Source organism: Canis lupus, chromosome 6, assembly GCF_011100685.1.
Source record: "Canis lupus familiaris isolate Mischka breed German Shepherd chromosome 6, alternate assembly UU_Cfam_GSD_1.0, whole genome shotgun sequence".
In the NCBI taxonomy this organism is placed as follows: domain Eukaryota; kingdom Metazoa; phylum Chordata; class Mammalia; order Carnivora; family Canidae; genus Canis; species Canis lupus.
The window spans coordinates 14,426,684-14,447,894 of NC_049227.1; the positions used below are offsets into that span (position 1 = coordinate 14,426,684).

The 21,211-nt window shown below is 45.1% G+C and overlaps 1 protein-coding gene across 6 annotated transcripts in view; it reads left to right on the top strand.

Moving 5' to 3' along the window:
* Positions 1-21,211, top strand: part of CARD11 (caspase recruitment domain family member 11) — a 126,397-nt gene that overhangs the window by 78,779 nt on the left and 26,407 nt on the right. For all 6 annotated transcript variants that reach the window (XM_038539600.1, XM_038539598.1, XM_038539602.1 and 3 more), the window contains 5 exons: positions 4,032-4,165; positions 14,774-14,986; positions 16,596-16,733; positions 17,731-18,056; positions 20,720-20,899. In XM_038539600.1, the coding sequence (XP_038395528.1) occupies positions 4,159-4,165; positions 14,774-14,986; positions 16,596-16,733; positions 17,731-18,056; positions 20,720-20,899 (864 nt within the window). In that variant the 5' untranslated portion in view covers positions 4,032-4,158. The remainder of the gene's footprint in view (positions 1-4,031; positions 4,166-14,773; positions 14,987-16,595; positions 16,734-17,730; positions 18,057-20,719; positions 20,900-21,211) is intronic.

The following is a 21,211-nucleotide window of genomic DNA, read 5'->3' on the forward strand; positions in this document are numbered from 1 at the left end:
TCCTGCAAAATGAAGGAATAAACCCATAAAGAGAAAGATATAGAGCCTAGGAAGCAAGGAATCTAATTGATTAGATTGAATATTATGCTTAATAAATGTTAGTTGTGGATTGCTAGTTTAATTAAGATCAGATCAGTTGGAGTCAGTGAGGGCTGAGTTGGAATCTCCACTCTGCCACTTAGTGGCTGTGGGATCTCACCCCCATTATTTAACTCTCTGATCCACCTCCTTCTCATAAAGTAGGAATAATAAAACCTAGAATAGTAAAACCTACGTAATTGAGCTCCTGTGAAGCAAGGTGACATCTGTGAAGTGCCCAGCACACAGGCAGCACTTTTATGGTTTATGAAGAGGTGAGCTGTCTGACAAGCACTACAAAAGGTAGAATATGTTAAGTGCACAGAATGGAGGTAACTGTTTGATTCTTTATACTTGAATGCATTGTCCCTATTTCCAACTATTGACATATGTTAATTTTTGTTCATTTTTTTACCAAGATAATCTATGTCATGCAGAGTTGAAATGCAAAGTAGGCTTGTAATAAAAACATCAGTTCCTAGTCTAGCCATCACCCCAGCCCTGATCCCCAGAGGCAACCACTTCTAACTCTTCTTCATCTTTGCTTTTTTCTGTTATTTACCTCCATATTTCTAAGTTATTGGTGATATATCCACTTTAAGGCATTATTTATTGAGATCTTCTTAGGCAGATCTCATTAGCCCTCTTTTCTGAGCACCCCACTCCATGCATCTCTCCTTCCTCCATTCTCTCAATATATTTAGAGCAGTTTCATGTGTTACATTATTTTCACTAGGGAAATATTGTTTATGTTGAGTATGCTGTGATTATTTCCTTTCTTACCTTTTGTTTTTTTCCTAGAGTTAATATTGCCTTTTTTTTTTATTTGTTGAGGTTTTTTTATGTGCCTATCCTTCATTATATTTCCATCCAATTCACAGTCCTGTCACCTGCCTGTGACATAATTTATTTCCTAAATTATGAACTATATCAGAAGATTATCTCACTTTTCCCCTGCCTACCTCCCTCTAGTGGACCTTCTGTGATCCTGCCATAATCTTGGCCAGCTCCTTTTTGTCACATCTCTTTCATTCTGGAACTTTCCTTGATGCTTTGTCCAATTAAATTTTCTGTCTCCTGAGCTCCATACCTTCCTCTTTATTGTTTTATTCCTTCACTTTAACTGGAGCATATCCTCTAGTAGCTTCCTAAGAAAGCGTACCTGGGAAATAAATGTTTAGAGTATTTGGCTTTCTGAAAATAATATCATTCTATATTCATGCCTAATGGTTTCGGGGTGGGGGATGTAACAGAATTCTAGGTTAAAAAGTATTTTCCATAAAAAAATTGAAGGCATTGCTTCATTGTCTCCCAGCTTCCAGTATTGCTATTGAAAGGTCGAATGCCAAAGTTACTTCTGTCCTTTGCATATGACCTGATGTTTCCTCTCTGGAAGCTATTGGGGTCTTCTCTTATTTCATGATCACCTAAAATTTCACAAGGATGTTCTGAGAAGATTCTTTTTCCATTGATTGTACTGAGCACCTGAAAGGCCATTTAAATCTGAAGACACATGTGCTTACATCTAGAGAATCCTCTAATATTATTTCTCTGATAATTTCTAGCCCAAAAGCTAGACAAGAAAGGAAACAACCTCTGCACTTTCTTTACAGGATTTCTGGTTTTTTGGATATTAGAGCTAAATTAACCTCATTTTCCCCACTATTTCTTGTCTTTCTTCTCCTTAACTTTTTATTAACTTTTTGGAAGAGTTCCTCAACTTTGTCTTCCAAACTTTCTATTGATACATTTCTGATACTTTATTTTAATTGCCAAGAACTCTTTCTTGTTCTTTGTTCCTTTTTCATAGCATCCTACTATTGTCTTATAGATGCAATATCTTATTTCATTTCAGTGGATTTTAATTACCAGGTTGTGGGGTTTTTTCTTAAGTTTTCTTTTATTCTTCATTGTCTGCTTCCTGCAAGTTCTTTGTATCAATTTGTCTCTTTTGATCTCTTTCTTTCACATAAAGACTTTCCTGAAACATCCAGTGATCCTTGGCTCTCTGTTTATTCCTAAGTAGAGGCGACAAAAGCAGTGTGTACAAGTTCTGCTTGTTGATTAAACAGCTTCACTGTAGGGCGAATGGGCACCAACTGTGTTTGAATAAATACTAATAACTCACTAAGCAGTTGATTCCTCTTTTGAGAAGCAATAGTTATTCTTTTTAACCCTGAACCCATAGCTGCCATCTTAGAACTCAGTTTTCATTCTGTCTTAAGTTTGTGTGTAAAAATGCTATTTTAAGGTGTGTATGTACATACACTTTCTGGTTATAATTCTTCTAAAAGTTCTTATTTTTTAGAAAGCGATTCTAGGGGCTGTATGGAAATAGGAGTTAAGTCAGAGAAACTTGGGTCTAAATCCTGACTTCTGTACTAATTACATGACTTTGAACCTCTCCCAGGTTTGGTTTTCTTGACTATAAAATGGTGGTGATGATGATAGCAATAATAATAATAATAACACCTATCTCAGAGAGTTTTGAGGTTTATCATTTACGCTTAGCAAGTGCCTGGTACATAGTAAATAATCTGTAAGGACCAGGGATGATGTTTTAGCCAGTTGAATGTTATACCAATAAGCTAATCTCTCTAGAGACATATCCTATAAGTTTTCCCAACCTTATGACCAAGTCCTTGAGGGTGTAATCAAAATTCTAATAGCAGAAATAGAAAGTTCACCCTCATTATTGGTTGTCTTGTGTCTCAGTTTTTCTAAACTATGTTGACATGTTGGGTAGTTGTACAACCCTGTGCAAATCTGTTTTTCCTTTCTCATCATTAGAATCTTTCTTACAATTAATTTTGTAAAAGCCTTTTCTTCTGATGATGAAAGAAATGCGTGTTCTCTTGCAAATGCAGAAAAGTATAATTTTCCTTTGCCTTTGCTCGTTGGCCTCTGGACTGCCTGCTGGTCTTTGCTGAGGCACTTGGCCCTGCAATCACCTGCTTCTCCAGCCCTCACTCGCAGTGCAGGGCAGCAGTACAGCTGTTCCTGTCCTGACCACGGAGCAAGGAGGCCATGAGGAGACAAAGGAGATGGTGTCCTCCAGAGAAGCATGTCACTGCCACCTCCCCGGGGCAGAGGGCCTGTGACAGCTCACTCCGATCCAAGCTGACACCCGACAAGAGCAGCTTCTATCAGCCCTGGGAGATCTGGTGTCACCTGTGATTAATTCTCAAAGCTGAAACCAAGCAAGTTCCTGATTAAACAGTGATGTCCCAGGGTCCCTGTCACTGCCGAGTAAGAGTGGCTGGTCATGGAGCAGCTGCCTGAAGCCCCCACCACAAGGATCCCAGCAGCTGTCGGGACAGGTGTCAGGCCCAGTGTCGGGCACCCTCTCACCTTCTCAGGGGTTGTGCCTCATCTTTCCACATCCGTTGGCCTTCCTCCCCCCGGCTCCTGGAGTGGCCACCCTGGGCATTCACGACAGCCTTGTCAGTCACTATAAGGAACACCACCTTGGGGAAATTACAGTGCATGCCATGGTGTGTTCCTGCCCAAACTCATGGCATGCCGGGGGCTGAAAACATAATTCACAGTGAAGGGAACTCTTCTGGGTTCAGGAATGTGGTTTGCCGCTTTTGACCTAATGAATTAGTAGCTGATTAGAACATCTCCACTCTGCAAACAGTCCTAATGAAGACTTTGTGAAGACCTCCACCCTAGCCAGGACTAACCCCAAGGCTACCATCTGCCCTGTTCTCTGGGCCCAGAGGTCTCAGGTCCTGTAGCCAGTGGCCTTCCAGGCTGGCCATGGGCTGCAACAGAACCCTTCTCCCCAGCAGCTCCTGGCCATGGTCCACTGTGTCACTGTCACCTGGAGAGAAGGGTGTCTTGGGATTTTTCGACCTTTTCTTCCAAAGCAGGGCATCACTCTGATAGTAGAATGGTTCTCTCTCCAACCTCTACCCTTGTGCCAAGTCAGATTATCTTTCCTTTTATAGATTCCGGCCTTCGCAGCTCTAGATCCAGAGGAAGACTGGCTCAGGGAAGGATAGGCACCAGCCCGGAGGAGCAAGAGTCAGACCTCCATAACGGGACAGCGGCCGCTGTCTGCTGAGCACCAACCACATGCCAGGTACTTTGCTTATGTTATCTCAGGTGTATTTAAAAAAAAATAAATAAATAAACAGTAAGTGAGGCTTACCTAAGACTTGACAGGGGAGTGGTGTGGGGAAGTTCAAGGCAGAGGGAGGTGTGGAGATCAGTGAAGTGTGCGGATTTGGTGAAGAGCAGAGGATTCAGTCAAGATGAGACTCCACGAGTCAGCAGGAGGCAAACCCTACAGGGCCTCGGGGTCAAGATAAAGACGTTGAGGGTTCCTGGGTGGCTCAGTCAGTGAAGTGTCTGCCGTTGGCTCAGGTCGTAATCCTGGGATCGAGCCCTGCCATTGGGCTCCCTGCTCAGCGGGGAGTCTGCTTCTCCCTCTCCCATGTCCCACTCATTCTCTCTCTCTCTCAAATAAATAATTGAAATCTTAAAAAAAAAAGACAAAGATGCTAGATTTCATTGGTAAATGAACATTAATACTGCAAATGTTTCTCAGTGAGGGAGGCGAGTGAGACCAGGAGCTGCTAAGGGGTTTGTCCACAGGCAGGTCATCTCACTATCATGTAAAAAGCTGGGCAAGGGGGATCCCTGGGTGGCTCAGCGGTTTGGCGCCCGCCTTTGGCCCAGGGTGTGGTTCTGGAGTCCCGGGATCGAGTCCCGCGTCGGGCTCCCGGCATGGAGCCTGCTTCTCCCTCTGCCTGTGTCTCTGCCTCTCTCTCTCTCTCTCTCTCTATGTCTATCATAAATAAATAAAATATTAAAAAAAAAAAAAAAAAGCTGGGCAAAATGGCCCTTCCTGTAGAACCTGGCTCAGGAGCCTTGACCTTGCATTTCCCATTGTTTGTAAGAAGGCTCACATGACCTAGGGTGTGACTCAAGAGTGGATGCAGGCCCCTGCTGGGGGTTGGGGCACAGCTGACCGTGGGGGGCGGGGGGACACGATCATCCAGCTCTGTAGACTGTCAGCACCTCGGTGTCTGTGGGCGCGAACCTGGGCAAATTGTTTCCAAGGAAACTGCCCCGAGCTGGACACCGGTTGCCAGATTGATCCCAGAAGACCAGGCTGAGTTAGGCGGAGTCACAGCCAAGTGTGTGGGGGAGGAAATACATCTGAAATTGTGTCCAAAATGGTTTTCTCTTCGAGGCTAGCTACACTATCCATAGTTTTTGCCCATGAAATACTTAGTGCGTTACATCTGTGTGTGTCTGTGAGACAGTAATACAGTGGACACTGTGTCACCAGAGTTTCCAGGGTGTCCCTGGGCATCACAGCCACTGTGCCGCCCTCACCAGGGGAGCCACCATTCCTGGTTTTTATCAGTTACTCACCCCTCAGCGTATATTTTGCTGTATATCCTTAAGAGCATAGGTTAGTCGTGTGTTTTAGAGACATACAGTGTCCTATCGTGTGTGCTCCGTGACCGGCTGCTGTGCTCGGCGCCACATTCCCAGGTTTATCCACGAGGATGGGGGCAGGCTTCTCCTCCTCGCTGCACTGCTGTAGCAAGTGGTGGCCCTGGAGGCACACGTTGCTTATCCTCCTTCTTCCCTCAGGACATTGGTGTGCTTCCTCGGGCTCGGGGGGCTCGGGCTCGGATGCACGCTGCCACTGCCCCCAAGGACCGTCCTTACACAAGCCTCCTGACCTATCAGGTGGTTTCTCTAGAGATCACACGGAGGAGGGGAGCCTGGGTGTGTGCACTGCCTACCAGGTCAAGTCAACCTCTCTTCTGATCCCAAAGTTCATTTCAGCCCCTCCGAGATGCCGGGAGGTGAGTCACTGCTCACCTTGGTCTTTGGCCCTTGAGTGGGAACAGGCCGGCTGGGTCATGGTTCCTAATCTGGGAGGACACCATTCAGCCCAGACGACATGTCTATAAAACAGGGACAATCCCACCCCCTCTCTGGGTTGCTGTGACAATGACAGTAGGTGACAGGTGCATCACGCGGCACATGGTAGCATCTCATCCCGGGGGGTACTCTGTCCTTTCTCTTCTGCGGCCCTCCTCATGACCTTCCGCAGCTGTCTGTGCTGATGGCCAGCTCTCATCAGCGAACTGCAGGTGCCTCCCAAGGACAGGGACTGTGTGAGAAACGCCTCCGAGTCCCTGCTCGTGGTGGGACAGTGCTCGGCGCTGGCAGGTGCTCACCCTCCCTCAGCTGGTGGTGGAGGCGATGGCATCCAGTGAATGGCCCCGCGGCGCAGGACGCTCACCACCAAAGTAGGCAGTTCTCACAAGTTTGACTTGACCAGTGTTTGCAAAGCAACTGGGGTATGAGTGATGGAGCAGACGGACACTAGATGGAGGCTCTGTCGTTTCCTTGCATATAAAGTAGGAGGGTCCCCTTCATTTCCGCTTAGTGGAGTAAAAGCTTGGCTCTACTCATTTCCTGCTTTGTTTTCATTTTCCTTCTTCCCAGCAGAGGCCACTGACAGGCCAGTCCGGTCCCTGGAAGAGGTGTTTCTCTTGCACTGGGCATGCACATAACAAGTCTCACAAGTGCCTGGCACAGCCTTCTGTGTCTGTGAAGGGCGGCCAGAAATGCTTCTCTGCTCCATCCACACCTGCTTGCCTCCCTCCTTGAGCTGCCATTTAACTAATTTCTAGGTACATGCCTTTGACCCGGTAACAAGCATAAGCCTGCAAGCCCCTGGTTCTCAGTTCACTGTGCTTAGCTACTCTTTGTATGAAGCAGATACATTCATTAGTCAGGAGGCTTTGGGGTGCATGTAATAGTTGATCCAATTTAAAATGGCTCAGGGCGAAGGGCATTGATTATCTTGCATATGAAGCAGTTCAGTGGTGGGAGGGGTCTGATGTTGATGAATTCAAGACCCAGGAGAGGACATCAAGGACCCAAGTTCTTTCCATCTTTCTGCTCTTAGGGTATTAGCTTTTATTCTCCGGTGAGTCCTCAGGTCACAGGATGGCTGCACAACTCCCAGCATGGTGCACACACCTTCACCTGCTGGTATCCAAAAGCTGGATGACAGTGTTCCTTCCTGTGTCCCTACTGAAGATCTAGGAAAAGCACCAGAACTGACTCCCCTCTGCAGACTTGCCACAGGTTGTGTGTGTCACAAAGCACTTCACGTGCTTCTTCTTAAACCACTGGTAGAAACCAAACAAGATCTGCTCCTCACAGCTCAGAAGATGCCTGGCCTCCCTGGAGTATAAGGCAGCTCGATTCCTGAAAAATCTGAGAATTCTGTAAGTGGGAGGAAGTGGGGGGCGAGGGGAGTGACATGGATAGACACAGCAGTGGCTGCCACATGCTCAATAAATTTGTTGAACCGAGTGCTTAGGATACTGAGTCTTTTAAAAATAGTCTAGGTAAGTACATTTTGCTTTATGAGTAGAAATGGTCGTACTGACTCTGTGTTGGGGGAGTGGCTGCAGTGGGCATGATCATGTCACAGCAAACCACAGGCTCACCACATGATCCGGGTAGCCATACTCTGTATCAGGGAAAGGGCTGGCAGAGGTCAGGACTTTTGTCTGTGAGGCAGGGTTGTGGTGTTGTGCCCAAGATCGCGAATCCGAGAAACCACCGAGGAGTCGACACCGATGCAAACACACGAGGGTTTATTTACAAGCTCGAGCTTGGGTCCAAGTATACCCGACACAGCGGAGCAGGGACCTGGACCCCGAGGTGGGTTTCAGCTTAGTTTTAAGGACTGGTCTAGGGGGCCTCCAGAAGGGGTGGAGCAATTCCTCAAGTTCTGTTTACATTTTGATATGGGGCCTTCAAGGGCATTGAGCTCTGTTCTTATTCTAATAGGGGCTTCCTGCCACTGCCTTGGGCTCTGTTCTCATTCTAATAGGGGGCTTTCTAGGACATTAAGCTGTAAGCTGTTTACTTCCTGTAACTGAAGTAAGGTCAAGTTCAGCTTTTATTCACCGGGGCCTGGGATGGCTGTACTTGTGATAACGCTGAACTTAAAGTGGAATGGCCTTAACTTTCTCGGCCTCCACAGTGGCTGTCTGTGCAAAGTTCTCTGGACGGAATGGGGACTGGGGTTTCTGTTTTTACTCCAAATCAGCTGCTCATCACAGCAAATATGTATGGTTATTCATGTCCTCCAGGCTGCATGAAGCCAACACCCACTTCAAGTAGCTCAGATTAATGCGGAGACTATCAGAGGTCCACAGCAAGGACCAGGCAGTGCAGGTGGCCAAGGAGTATGGGGCCAGCCCTGGAGATAGACCTCTTCTGCTGCTTCTTCTGGACCTCGGGGTTTCTCACTGAGGCTTCCCTCAGTAGACCAGCTTCCACTGCCTGCCTCCACCTTCTCTGCCTTCGCAGCCTCCCCGCTGCCTGTGCCTTGGCTTCACTGTGACTCAGCTCTGCTCACCCCATGCCGCCTTCTGGCTCAGTTCCCCAATCACACTCACCGCCCTTCTGTCCCTTCGGCCCTATATGGACACCTCAGCCTGTGGACCCAGTCCTCAGTGAGTCAGGTCAGTTGACTAGCCAGGGGGTTTGCTTGGCGCAAACAAGCTGTCAGGGCTGTGATCTTCCCAGAAGACATGAGTGGGGAACAAACATTGGATATTTGTTGGCCTACATGTTGCGCCATATTTGGTTTTCATCTTTGTTAATTTGTCTTTTTTTTCCCCTTCCAAACTGTATAAGTAATGCCCTGGTACGGGCTTGCTGTAAATACTAATACGGTATAATGTCCAAGTCCTCCTTGATCACTAACCTCTGAACTTACTCCTCTTCCCAGATGTAACCACTGCTTCCTGTTCTCTGGACCCTTTCCCTGCACTTCTCTCCCTTCTCTTTTGCACGCATGCACGTGCACACATACACCTGTGTAATTATAGTCTTGCTTGGTAGTGCATTACATAAGTGGTTTTATACGTGTTGTGATGTCTTCTTCCTGACACCAAATATGTATCATTTTCCACACACCAACCAATTCTCTGACACCGACTTGGTGTCCAACAACTCGATTCAATCCCAACACTAATTCTCCAGAGGCAGCAAAAGACACTACCCCTGCACAGAGCCTGCTCCAGCTTCAGATGACAGTTTCAAGTCCCCAGGGCCACCCATACCCTCACTGAGCAACTACAAATCCGAGGTTCCCACAACCCTTTGTCAGGTTCAGTAATTTGCTAAAATGAGTCATACACCCCAGAAAGACACTATACTTATTATAGTTTAAGGGATGCAAATGAGCAGCTAGATGACGAGGCACAGGGGACTGGGTCTAGAAGTGTCCCAGGTGTGGAAGCCTCTCCGCCCCCCCAGCCCTCCCCCATGGATTTATTCATCAGCTCAGAAGCTCCTTGAACTCCACTGTTGAAGGATTTTTATCAAGGTTTCATTACAGAGCCATGATTGATTAAATCATTCACTCTTGATGACTGAACTCCATTTCCAGCCTCCCTCCCCTCCCCAGAGGTAGGGGTGTGGGGCTGAAAGTCATAACCCTCTAACCACTTGGTCTTTCTGGCATCCGGCTCCCTCTGGAAGCTATCTCAGGGGCCCCTTAGCCAAGAGTCATCTCATTACCATACAAAAGACACTCATCACTCAGAAGATTTCTGGAGTCTTAGGAGCTCTGTTCAGAAACCAGGACCAAGACCAAATTTTTTCTTTTTTTGTATTATACCTCATGTATGTATTCTGAAATTTGCCTTTTCTTAAAACAATATGTCTTGGGATGTTTTTATGTCACCACATCCCTTTCAGAGTTTATCCATAGCACAAAAGGATTATGGAGTACTGACTGATGAGCATCTAGCTTGCTTCTGTTGTTTCCTACTACAAATAGCACTAAGTGTCCATGCAAAACACTGGGGAAAATTAAATATTCATCAGTAGAGAAACGGGTAAATAAATTATGGTATATTCTTGCAATGGAATAATACATAAAACAGTCAAATTGAACAATTAACTGAATAGTTGCAGATTTTAATTCCCTGCTTTTAATAATGGATAGAACCACTAGCCAGGAGATCAACAAGGAAAGAGAGGACGTGAACAGCCCCATAAATGAACTAAATCTAACAGACATCTATAGCACACTCCACCCAATAGCAGCAGGACACATTCTTCTTAAACACACACCTGGAACATTCTCTAAGATAGGTCATTCACTGGCCCATAAGCTAGCTTCAAGAAGCTTACAAGGATTGAAATGATACAGAGTATGTTTTCCAGCCACAGTGGTATTAAATTAGAAATAAATAACAAAGAAATGTGGGTAATTCACAAATATGGGGGAAATTAAACATCACACTTCTAAGTAACTAGTAGGTCCAAGAAGGCATCAGGAAAGAAATGAGAGAACTTACTTTGAGATGATTGAAGATAAAAATACTACCTACCACAACATAAAGGATGCAGCTGAAGCAGAGCTGGGAGGGAAATGTATAGCTCTAATGTTTTTATTTAAAAAGATCTCAATAACCTAACTTCATTTCACCTTATGAAATTAGAAAAAGAAGCAAACTAAACCCAAATGAAGCAGACAGAGGACATAATAAAGATTAGTACAGAAATAAGTGAGTTAGAGGGCACCTGGGTGGCTCAGTCAGTTGAACATCTGCCTTCATCTCAGGTGGTGATCCCAGAGTCCAGGATTGAGTCCTGCATCAGGGTCTCTGTTCCATGGGGAGTCTGCCTCTCTCTCTCTCTGCCCCTCCCCTCATTCTCTCTCTCAAATAAATAAATAAAATCTTTTCTTAAAAGAAATAAGTGAGTGAGGAAATAGAAAAACAATAGAAATCAGTGAAACCAGAAGTCGGTTCTTTGTTTTTTAAATGTTTTTAATTTGACAATATTTGACACACAACGTTATATTGGTTTCAGATGAAAAGTTGGTTCTTTGAAATAACAAAATTGACAAACATTTAGCTAGATTGACCAAGGAAAAGAGATGTCTCCCCACTACTCTCGCCCTTTCCTTCTCCCCTTCCACTTCTCTTCCTCTCTTCCTTTCTTCTCCTTTCCCTCCACCTCCTCCTCCCCTTCTCCTCTTCCTCCCCTCCCTCTTCTTCCCCCACCTCCTCAGGTTAATGAGAATGACAAGGAACTGAGAAAAGAGAAACCATGGATTGAAAGTATGATGGCTGGGGCAGTAGCAAGTTAAAATAGGTATTTATTTTGTTCTCCCTGATTGAAGCAACATATCCCTCAATGCCCTGGTTAGAGTTTCAAGGGCACCTAGATCCAGGGGAACATGATTCTGATTAGTAGAAGCAGAAATATAAAAGAGAGGACATTACAACCAACCTTACATAGGTAAAAGCATTATAAAAGAATAATATGAACAATTGTTTCCAATAAGTTATACAACTTAGATGAAATGGACAAATTCCTAGAAAGACACAACTACTGAAACTGACTCAAGAAAAACAGGAAATCTGAGCAAACCTATAACAAGTAGAGAATTAGTAACCAAATACCTACCCACAAAGAAAAGCCCAGGCCTATGTGGTGAATTCTACAAAACAAAAGAAAAAATTCTTCAGAGACTCTTTCAAAGATAGGAAAGGAGGGAACATTTCCCAACTAATTCTGTAAAGCCAATACTACCTCAATATCAAAACCAGTCAAAGATATCATCAGAGAGCAGCCCAGGTGGCTCAGCGGTTTGGCACCGCCTTCAGCCCAGGGTATGATCCTGGAGTCCCAGGATCAAGTCCCATGTCGGGCTCCCTGCATGGAGCCTGCTTCTCCCTCTGCCTCTCTCTCTGTCTCTGTATCTCTCATGAATAAATAAATAAAATCTTAAAAAAAAAAAAAAGACATCATCAGAAAAAAAAAAATCTCTTATGAACATAGATGCAAAAGCCCTCAAAAATACACTACCAAATTGAATCCAACAGTATATAAAAATAATTACACACCATGACTAAGTGGGATTTATATCAAGAATGCATGGTGTTTCTAATACCTGAAAATCAGTTAATGTAATACACCACATTAACAGAATCAAAACCAAAAAATCACATGGTAATCTCAACAGATGCAGAAAAGCATTAGAAAATCAAAGACCCTTTCATGGCAAAAGTACTCAACAAACGAGGAATGTAAGGGATCTTCTCCAACTTGATAAAAGAAATCTAAAACACACACACACACACAGAACTAACTGGCATCATACTTATTGATGAAAAAAATGGATGCTTTTCTCCTAAGATCAAGAACCAGACAAAAATGTCTATTCTTGCCACTTCTATTTGACATTGTGCTGGAGGCTCTAGCCAGGGCAATTAGACAAGAAAAAGTAATAAAAGATGTCCAGGTTGAAAAGACAGAAGTAAACTATCTCTAATTTCAGGTGACAGGATCTTGCATATAGAAAAATCACAAGAAATCCACTATTACCACTAAGAAATTATTTTGGTAAGATTGCAGAATGAGAGATCAACATAGAGCAATCAATTGTATATCTATACTCTAGCAGTGAACATTCCACAAATGAAATTAAGAAAACAGTTCACATTTACAATGTCATCAAGTGTCCAGAAGTAAACACAGTGGGTTGATTTTTGATGAAGATGCCGAGGCCAATCAAAGGGAAAAGGATCATCTTTTCAACAAATTATGCTGGGACAACTAAATAGCCACTTGTGAAAGAACACAGTTGAAACTTTACCTCACACTATACACAAATATTAATTAAAAATGGATCATGGGCCTAAATGTAAGAGCTAAAGGATAAAACTCTTAGAAAAAATAGAAGCAAATCTTCACAGCCTGAGTTAGGCAGTGGTTTTTAGACACACACCAAAAGTGCAAGTGAAAAAAAAATAAATTGGACTACATCAAAACTAAAAACTTTTGTGCTACAAAGAATACCTTTAAGAACGTGAAAATATAACTTTTTCTCAAATAAAAATGTAACAAGAGAATGGGAGGAAATACTTACAAATTGTATATCTGATAAGAGATTTATATGCAGAGTGCATAAGGAATTCCTACCACTCAATAATAAAGACAAGCAACCCAATTTAAAACTGGGCAGAGGTTTTGGGGTTTTTTTTGTTGTTTTTTTTTGTTTTTTTTATAAATTTATTTTTTATTGGTGTTCAATTTGCCAACATATAGAATAACACCCAGTACTCATCCCATCAAGTGCCCCCCTCAGTGCCCATCACCCAGTCACCCCCCACTCCCTGCCCATCTCCCTAGTTCCCTAGTAGAACCACCCCTAGTTTGTTTCCCAGAGTTAGGAGTCTCTCATGTTCTGTCTCCTCTTCTGATATTTCCCACTCATTTTTTCTCCTTTCCCCTTTATTCCCTTTCACTATTTTTTATATTCCCCAAATGAATGAGACCATATAATGTTTGTCCTTCTCCGATTGACTTATTTCACTCAGCATAATACCCTCCAGTTCCATCCACATCGAAGCAAATGGTGGGTATGGGCAGAGGTTTTGAATAAACATTTTTCAATACACAAATGGCCAATATGCACATGAAATGATGTTAACATCATTAGTCACTAGCAAAATACAAATCAAAACCATACTTCCCACCCACTCAGATGGCTATAATGAAACAGACAGAAAACCACAAGCGTTGACAAGGATATGGATAAATTAGGATCCTCATACATTGCTAGCAGGAATGTAGATTGTTGCAGTTTGGCAATTCCTCAAGATGTTAAAGATGGGCTTTCCAGGTAGTTCAGCAATTCCACTTCTCCATATCTATCTGCCCAAGGGATATAAGAACATAGATATAGGGGTACCTGGGTGGCTCAGTCAGTTAAGCAACTGCCTTCTGCTCAGGTCATGATCTTGGGGTCCTGGGATCAAGCCCTATTCAGTGGGAGTCTACTTTCCCCTCTGCCTCTGCCCCTCCCGCCTCCCCGCTCTGTCTCATGCTCTCTCTCTCAAATTAATTAATTAATTAATTAAGAAAATCTTAAAAAAAAAAAAAACTTAGATCTACACCAAAACCCATACGTGAATCTTCATAGCAACATATTTTATAGAAGCCACCCACCCAAATGTTCACCAATAGATGGATAAACAAGATGAGATGATTTGGGTTAGGGATGATGAAAATATTCTAAAATTAATTGTGATGGTTGCATGACTGTGAATATACTAAAAACTACTGAATTGTACACATTGAATTTTAAAAGGTGAGTTGTATGGTTCATGAATTATATCTCAATAAAGTTGTTTTCAAAAAAAATGAATGATTAGATCTATATGTATCAACATAGATAAATCTCAAGAAATGTAGAGAGAGAAAATACATGTTGAAAAAGGAAACAAGGAAGCATACAATATGATGTCTTTTATGTGAAATTGTAAAACAAATGCAATAGTATATATTGTTTGGGGAAAGATAAATTCTTAGTAAGATATAAAAACTTGGATGGAAAGGATATACTCCAACTGCAAAATTTCCCCTCTCTATAAATAATTTTTTTTAAATTTTATGGTTTATTTGTCCACTGTTTATGTGTAGTGTATAAAGAAATATGTATCTATGTTCGTATCCTTTCCTTTCTTAAATAAGAGGTAAAAGACCGTATGTACTTTGCTCTACTTTCTTTTTAACTCAACAATATATTCTAGAGATCACTCTAAAAGAGTTTATGGAGCTATTCCAGGGAGGCTCCTTTATTAACCTTGTTGGGGCTTCTGTCCAAAAGGAGGAGGGCCAGAGATGGATGACTATATGGAGACATTGAAGGATGAGGAGGATGCCTTGTGGGAGAATGTGGAGTGCAACCGGCACATGCTGAGCCGCTACATCAACCCAGCCAAGCTCACCCCCTACCTGCGCCAGTGCAAGGTCATTGATGAGCAGGATGAAGACGAAGTACTCAATGCGCCAATGCTGCCCTCCAAGATCAACCGGGCAGGTAAACCTTGGGAGCCGCCCAGGAGGAAAGAGTGGGCGACCTCTTGTGGCGGCTTCACAAAATACCCTGTAGTTGGCTCAACCCAAATGAAGTTTCTCCACGATGGAAATTTTCAAACGGGGGTCCACCAACTTCTACCCACCCCTGTTCCCCCCACCAAGCTCTCTGCGTATGGAACTGAGAGGGTCCATGCATTTGGATGGGGAGAAATTATATCTTTATCTACTAACCTAAACCGAGATTTAGCGTTTCCATCAATTATGAATGTAGGTAGGCGACGGATCACAGTAGGGATTAGCAATACCTGTGACTTTGTCAATAACGAAATTACAGATATCTCCATACCACATTACAGCTGTTACACATCTTCCAAAATATCATTTACACTCATCTCACCCTCAAAATTTTAGTAGTTATTAGACCTGCCAAGAGATCGTGTTATTAATGCATTAGTAAAGAAGCACTTTTATTACTGAATCTCAAATGTAATACTTGATAACGGCATCTTTTTAGAATTGATTCCCTTTATAATCCAATTTCTTTTTATCTGTTTAAAAATATTATTCTGAGAAGGGGTCCACAGGCTTTTCCAGACTGTCTAGGGATCCATGACACTTTATCCCAATCTTCAAAGGTAGTAAGTGTGGTTTGTAAAACTTGTTTTGGTTTCATATACGTATATGTGTATATACGCTCATCTGTATTTGCATCTCTGTGTATAGGCACGAGGTCACAATGTAAACCTCTATTTCATACTGTGGCTCACAGTTGAAAAGGTTTGAAAATCACTTCCCCACAGTCTGACTGGTGATAAGTAGCTCATATGCTGTGACTCTCTTTTGCAGACATAACAGACATCACTAATCACAGCTTGCTCTCCTACTGAGCTCGGATATAACTTCAGAATATCCTCCACACAGTGCTCCAGGCAGCCTCGCCAAACAGCCCGTTAACACAAGATGAAACTTATCTATTAGATCTACCCTGGGACCTCCAGGGGAAAAAAATATATGAAAATAAAATTTTTGAGGGAGGGCCAAGAAATGTAAAGGGTTAGTGGAACTAGCGTAACAGAAACCAAAAACACCAGGCAAATTATATTTAGGTTAAAGATGTTTCTGGACTCTGAGATAATCCCCAAGATCATGGAGCTGTGCCTGCTTCCCATGACTTTTCCTAGCTCTCCACCCCAAGATTTGTCTTCCTGCTCTGAGTCTCAGAGAACCGTACATTATTCTGTAATTGCTATTAAACGTCCAGCCTCCTTCGATCGCAGAAGAGCTGGTGCCCGTATGGTTAATTTCAGCCCTGGCCAGTCGGGAAGCTCTTTGAAACTGTTGGTTTCCTATAACTGCTATTTCATTTATCTTGGTTCTACCAATTTCTTAGAGAAAGGAAAACTAACAGCTACTGAATCCCTGTTGAGGGCCTGGCACTTTGATTTATATTATCTGGACTCCCAGATACCACTCTCGAGCGACAGAATGTGGTGAGACTGTCTTCTTAGAGTTTATTGGGGGATAACAGTCCAGGATGAGACCAGACATGGAGACTTGCATCCAATCAACAGTGTACTCTTCTTCTCACCGGGTGATTCCCATTCCCCTAGGCCGATTATTGGACATTCTACATACAAAGGGCCAAAGGGGCTATGTGGTCTTCTTGGAGAGCCTAGAATTTTACTATCCAGAACTGTACAAACTGGTGACTGGAAAGGAGCCCACCCGGAGATTCTCTACCATTGTGGGTAAGTGGCTTTGCCATCCGAGGCATTTGAACACTGGCAGGAGGGTGTGTGCCTGTCCAGTGGTGAGACAGTTTTCAAGCTATGAATCTATGACGTTAGGACAATGTCCCTGTGGCACTTTTGGGCTGTCAACTACTCATTTCTGCCTGATGATCAAAGGTAGGTGACAGAGGAGAGCCAAAGTAGGAGCCAAGAAAAGTGGGTGTATGCATAACATCCCCCACGAATGTTGGTGGGGTGGAACAGAAATTCATGCTACGCTCTGGATCCTGTCCTGGCCTTGCCTGCCGTCTTGCCAGTACCCCTGAGCCAGACCGTTGATAGCCTCATCTCGACTTAACTTCCTAAATATTCCTGAATCAGCCTTCTCTCCCATCTCCACCACTGTCCTGGTCCAGACTCCTCCAACCCCATCTGCCCTATATCCATTCCTGCTCTGCTCCAATGCTCGCTCCACCCTTCATGTTACCCTCCCTACTAAAAACCCTTAGTGGTTTTCCACCTCATCCAACTAAACACCCATGTCTTCAATGGAGCCCACAGGAACCCTATCATGGTCCAGCCCCTGCTGACCCTCCCAGCTTCCCTCTTCTGCCTCTCCATCTCTCTGGACCCCAGCCACTCTGGTCTTCCTTCAGCTTCTAAAAGGTGCCAAGTTCCTACTTCCTCCCTCTAGGGCTTTGACCATATCTTTCCACCTTCCTAGAACGTGTTTTCCCTCCTCAACATTTGAGCTCAACCATCAGGAGACTTGGAACCTGTCTGCCCAGCAGGCTGGATCTGGCCCCCTGCTGCCCACATCCTTAGTTCCTGCCCCTTTACTTGGCAAAATCCTCACCATGTGTAGTTCTATTTGTGTGTGATCATGTGCCCAGGGCCTGGAGAGCTGAGTTCCATGTTGATGTGTGAGTGAGTGAATGAATGACTCCCGCCCCACACCTGGGGCCCTCTTTGCTTTCCCCCTCCACGGGCTTGACAGGGCTCCCCCTCTCCACAGTGGAGGAGGGCCATGAGGGCCTCACACATTTCCTCATGAATGAAGTCATCAAGCTACAGCAGCAGATGAAGGCCAAGGACCTGCAGCGATGCGAACTGCTGGCCAAGTCACGACAGCTGGAGGACGAGAAGAAGCAGCTGACGCTGACACGGGTGGAGCTGCTGACCTTCCAGGAGCGGTACTACAAGATGAAGGAGGAGCGCGACAGCTACAATGATGAGCTGGTCAAGGTGAAGGATGACAACTACAACTTGGCCATGCGCTACGCCCAGCTCAGCGAGGAGAAGAATATGGCCGTGATGCGGAGCCGAGACCTCCAGCTCGAGGTGAGCGGCCTGCACCAGGGGTGCTGCTGGGACTCGGGACCACCCTGTGAGCAGGTGCATGCAGGCACACACAGGCCACCAGAGCTGCTCACTCAGCGGGGTGAGGAGAGTGGGGGACACAGATCTTGGGGGGCACCTAGACCCACTGTGCATGTGTGCATGCCAACACAGAGGCTTAGCATGACCGCTGAGGGCCCAGGGCCACCATGTGTGTGTGTGGACATGTGTACATGGAACCATGGGGGGACCACTTGCTCAGGACCCAGAGCCACCATGTACGTTGTACAGATGTGCACACATGGACCCAGTGGTTATTCCCACCACCTGCTCAGGACCAAGAGCCACCATGTGAGTGTGCAGACATGTACTCACAGTCCCTCTGCAAAGCCAGGTGAGGGGGAAGATGGAGAACCCAGGGGCCCAGACCACGAGTGACCCTCAGGAAAATCAGCAAGGAGATGAACACACTTGTTCTGTGGAAACCTTCTCAACTGTATCCACAAGGCTCAGCATGGCACTGTGGGACTGTCAATGTACTTATCAATGAACAATCCACCAGCCAAATGATTGATGTCTTTAATGAGTTTATCTCCAAAATGGAGAACGGGAAGGGAATTTGCTTAACTCATTCATCCCTTTTATTTATCGAGTGCCACCGTGCACCAGGCTCTTTTCCAGGGATACATAACTCAGGACCAAGGCCCTGCTGTCATAGAGCTCACATGCTAATCAGAAAACAAATATGTAAGCACCTGGTAGTAATAAGTGCTATTAAGAAGAGGGAAGGAAGAAGGATGGGAATAGCAGGTGAGGGATCCTACTTTAAGAGGATGGTCAGGAAGGGTCTCTAAGAAGGGGACATGTGAGAAGAGGTCCGAGGTTAGGGAGGGAGCCAACGTGCAAGGCTCAGGGGAAGAGCAAAGGAAAAGCCCCAAGTCAAGGGTACGCTTGGTGTTTTGGGAACCATCAAGAGAGCCAGTGGGGCTGGAGCCAAATGAGCAAGTGGCACAGAGAAATGGCCAAGGTCCAGATCATAAGGGCATGGTAAGAACTTTGGAATTTATTCCAATTGTGATGGGAAGCCACTGAAGGATTGAGAGCTAGAGAGTGACAGCTGATTTATATCTAGAAGGATTACTCTGGCTGCTGGGTGGAAAATAGACTCAGAATATTTATTAAGCACCTGCCAGATATAAGGCATAGTGCTAAGCACTGTGGGGGACACAGGGATAAATAACCCGATTTCTGCTCAGGTCACTTACAATTTAGTTGAAGTAGACAGATCAGTAAACAATCCACTCAAATTCAGGTGAATTGAGTCAGTGGCGTAGTGGGCAGTAGAGCATTTTTGTCAAGAGCACGAGTTTTTAAATCCTACGCATCTGAGTTCAAATTTGACTTCCGGCTTCTGGCTTTTCCGCTTAGTTGGCTTTTGGCCTGTTTACTCATTTGTAAATGGCAAACATGGAAAATAATTCCCGTGCCCCAGGGCTGCTGAGACACAGCATCATGATTTGGGCAAAGTCACGGCTGACCCGGTAAGCACTCCATAGCGCTAGCAGTCCATGCCCACTTAGATGCGACAGAGGATCTGGACCCAGCACGGAACACAGGGCTGACCTTCCAAGATGCCAAGGAGGATTCTTTTTTTTTTTTTTTTTGGCATGACCAGGAGGAGAGGTTTCTGTGCTGTTGTAGCTAGGATTTGGAGAAGTTAGCCTGTGGCAGCGACTTACATGTTTCTCTCCTAGGACTGTGTCCTATATTATATTTCCCTGATGATATAGTGGGAAGCATGTCTAGAACTTGAAAGCATATCTGGCCAGCTGAGTCCCCAGGCTGCCTCCGTGCCTGCCTCTTCCTTCCTTTCCTTCCACAGGGGCCCAGTGGCAATACGTTCTGTGCTAAAGCCACCACCCTCTGGCTGCCGGGTACCTTGCACTTGTTCTCCCCATGAGCCTAGAATTGTACAAAGGCGCTCGCCTCTTGGGTGCCTCCCTTTCTTGCAGCCCTTGAAGACAGTTTTGAGGTGGGTGTTCTGTGAGGTCAGTTTGGGGAAGCAGACACATTTAGGCACAAAGGTCTAAGAAGTCTTCTCCTGGGCCCACTTCCTGACATTCACCTGTCCAGGACGGACCTCAGCACATCTCCACTTGTCACATTTCCCAACGTAGTAACTGCCTCCTCCGGGAAGCCACTCTTCCAGCCCTGAGTGTGGGTCCTTTAGGCCAGAGATACTGTGAACCCAGAGGGCCTCACACTGTCCTTTACACAGCAGTACAGTTTGTCCGGATAGAATTCTGTGGGAAACCCACAAGGACAACACTGTGCCAGAGGCTCTGGGGTAAAGCCAGGTCATGGGGCCCAGAACCCCAAGCTCTCAGCCACCCCACTCCCTGTGATAACATGAGTTCTTAAGGGGAGTCCCCGAGGGAATTCTCTATAGCACCTTTCAGAATTATCCTCAATTAACGAATCAAAGAAGATGGCACTTTGTTTTACTGCAAAAGGTTTCTTTGAGCTCTTCACTGCAGCTAACTGGAAGAATAGGTGTGGGCATCACAGGTTTTGTGGGGAGTCTGCTGGGGATCCAGGGGAGCATTGCCTTTCCTGAATGTTGCCTGCCAACTGTATTGTCCCCGTGGCACCCTTGGGCATTTCAGATTGACCAACTAAAGCATCGGTTGAATAAGATGGAGGAGGAGTGCAAGCTGGAGAGGAACCAGTCTCTAAAACTAAAGAATGACATTGAGAACCGGCCCAAGAGGGAGCAAGTTCTGGAACTGGAGCGGGAGAATGAGATGCTGAAGACCAAAATCCAGGAGCTACAGTCCATCATCCAGGTGAGGGCCAGGGCAGGGCAGTAGATGGAAGGGGCAGTGAGGGTCTGGGGGCAGACCCTGCCCCGGCCTGTGTCCCACTTGCTGACTGTGTGGCCCACGGCAATTCACGTCATTCCTGCCCCCTCTGTAAAGTAGGGTCACCACTGCACCCCCTCGTCAGAGACATGACATGTGAGCTAACACTTGCGATGCCACAGAATCACTGCCCCAGGCTCTGTGAGACAGGGACAGCCGGGAGACCTGTTTGTCCTTAAAGATCCCAAGAAATTCACCTCTCAGCTCCGCGTGATTTGTTAAAACGACAAGTGCCTC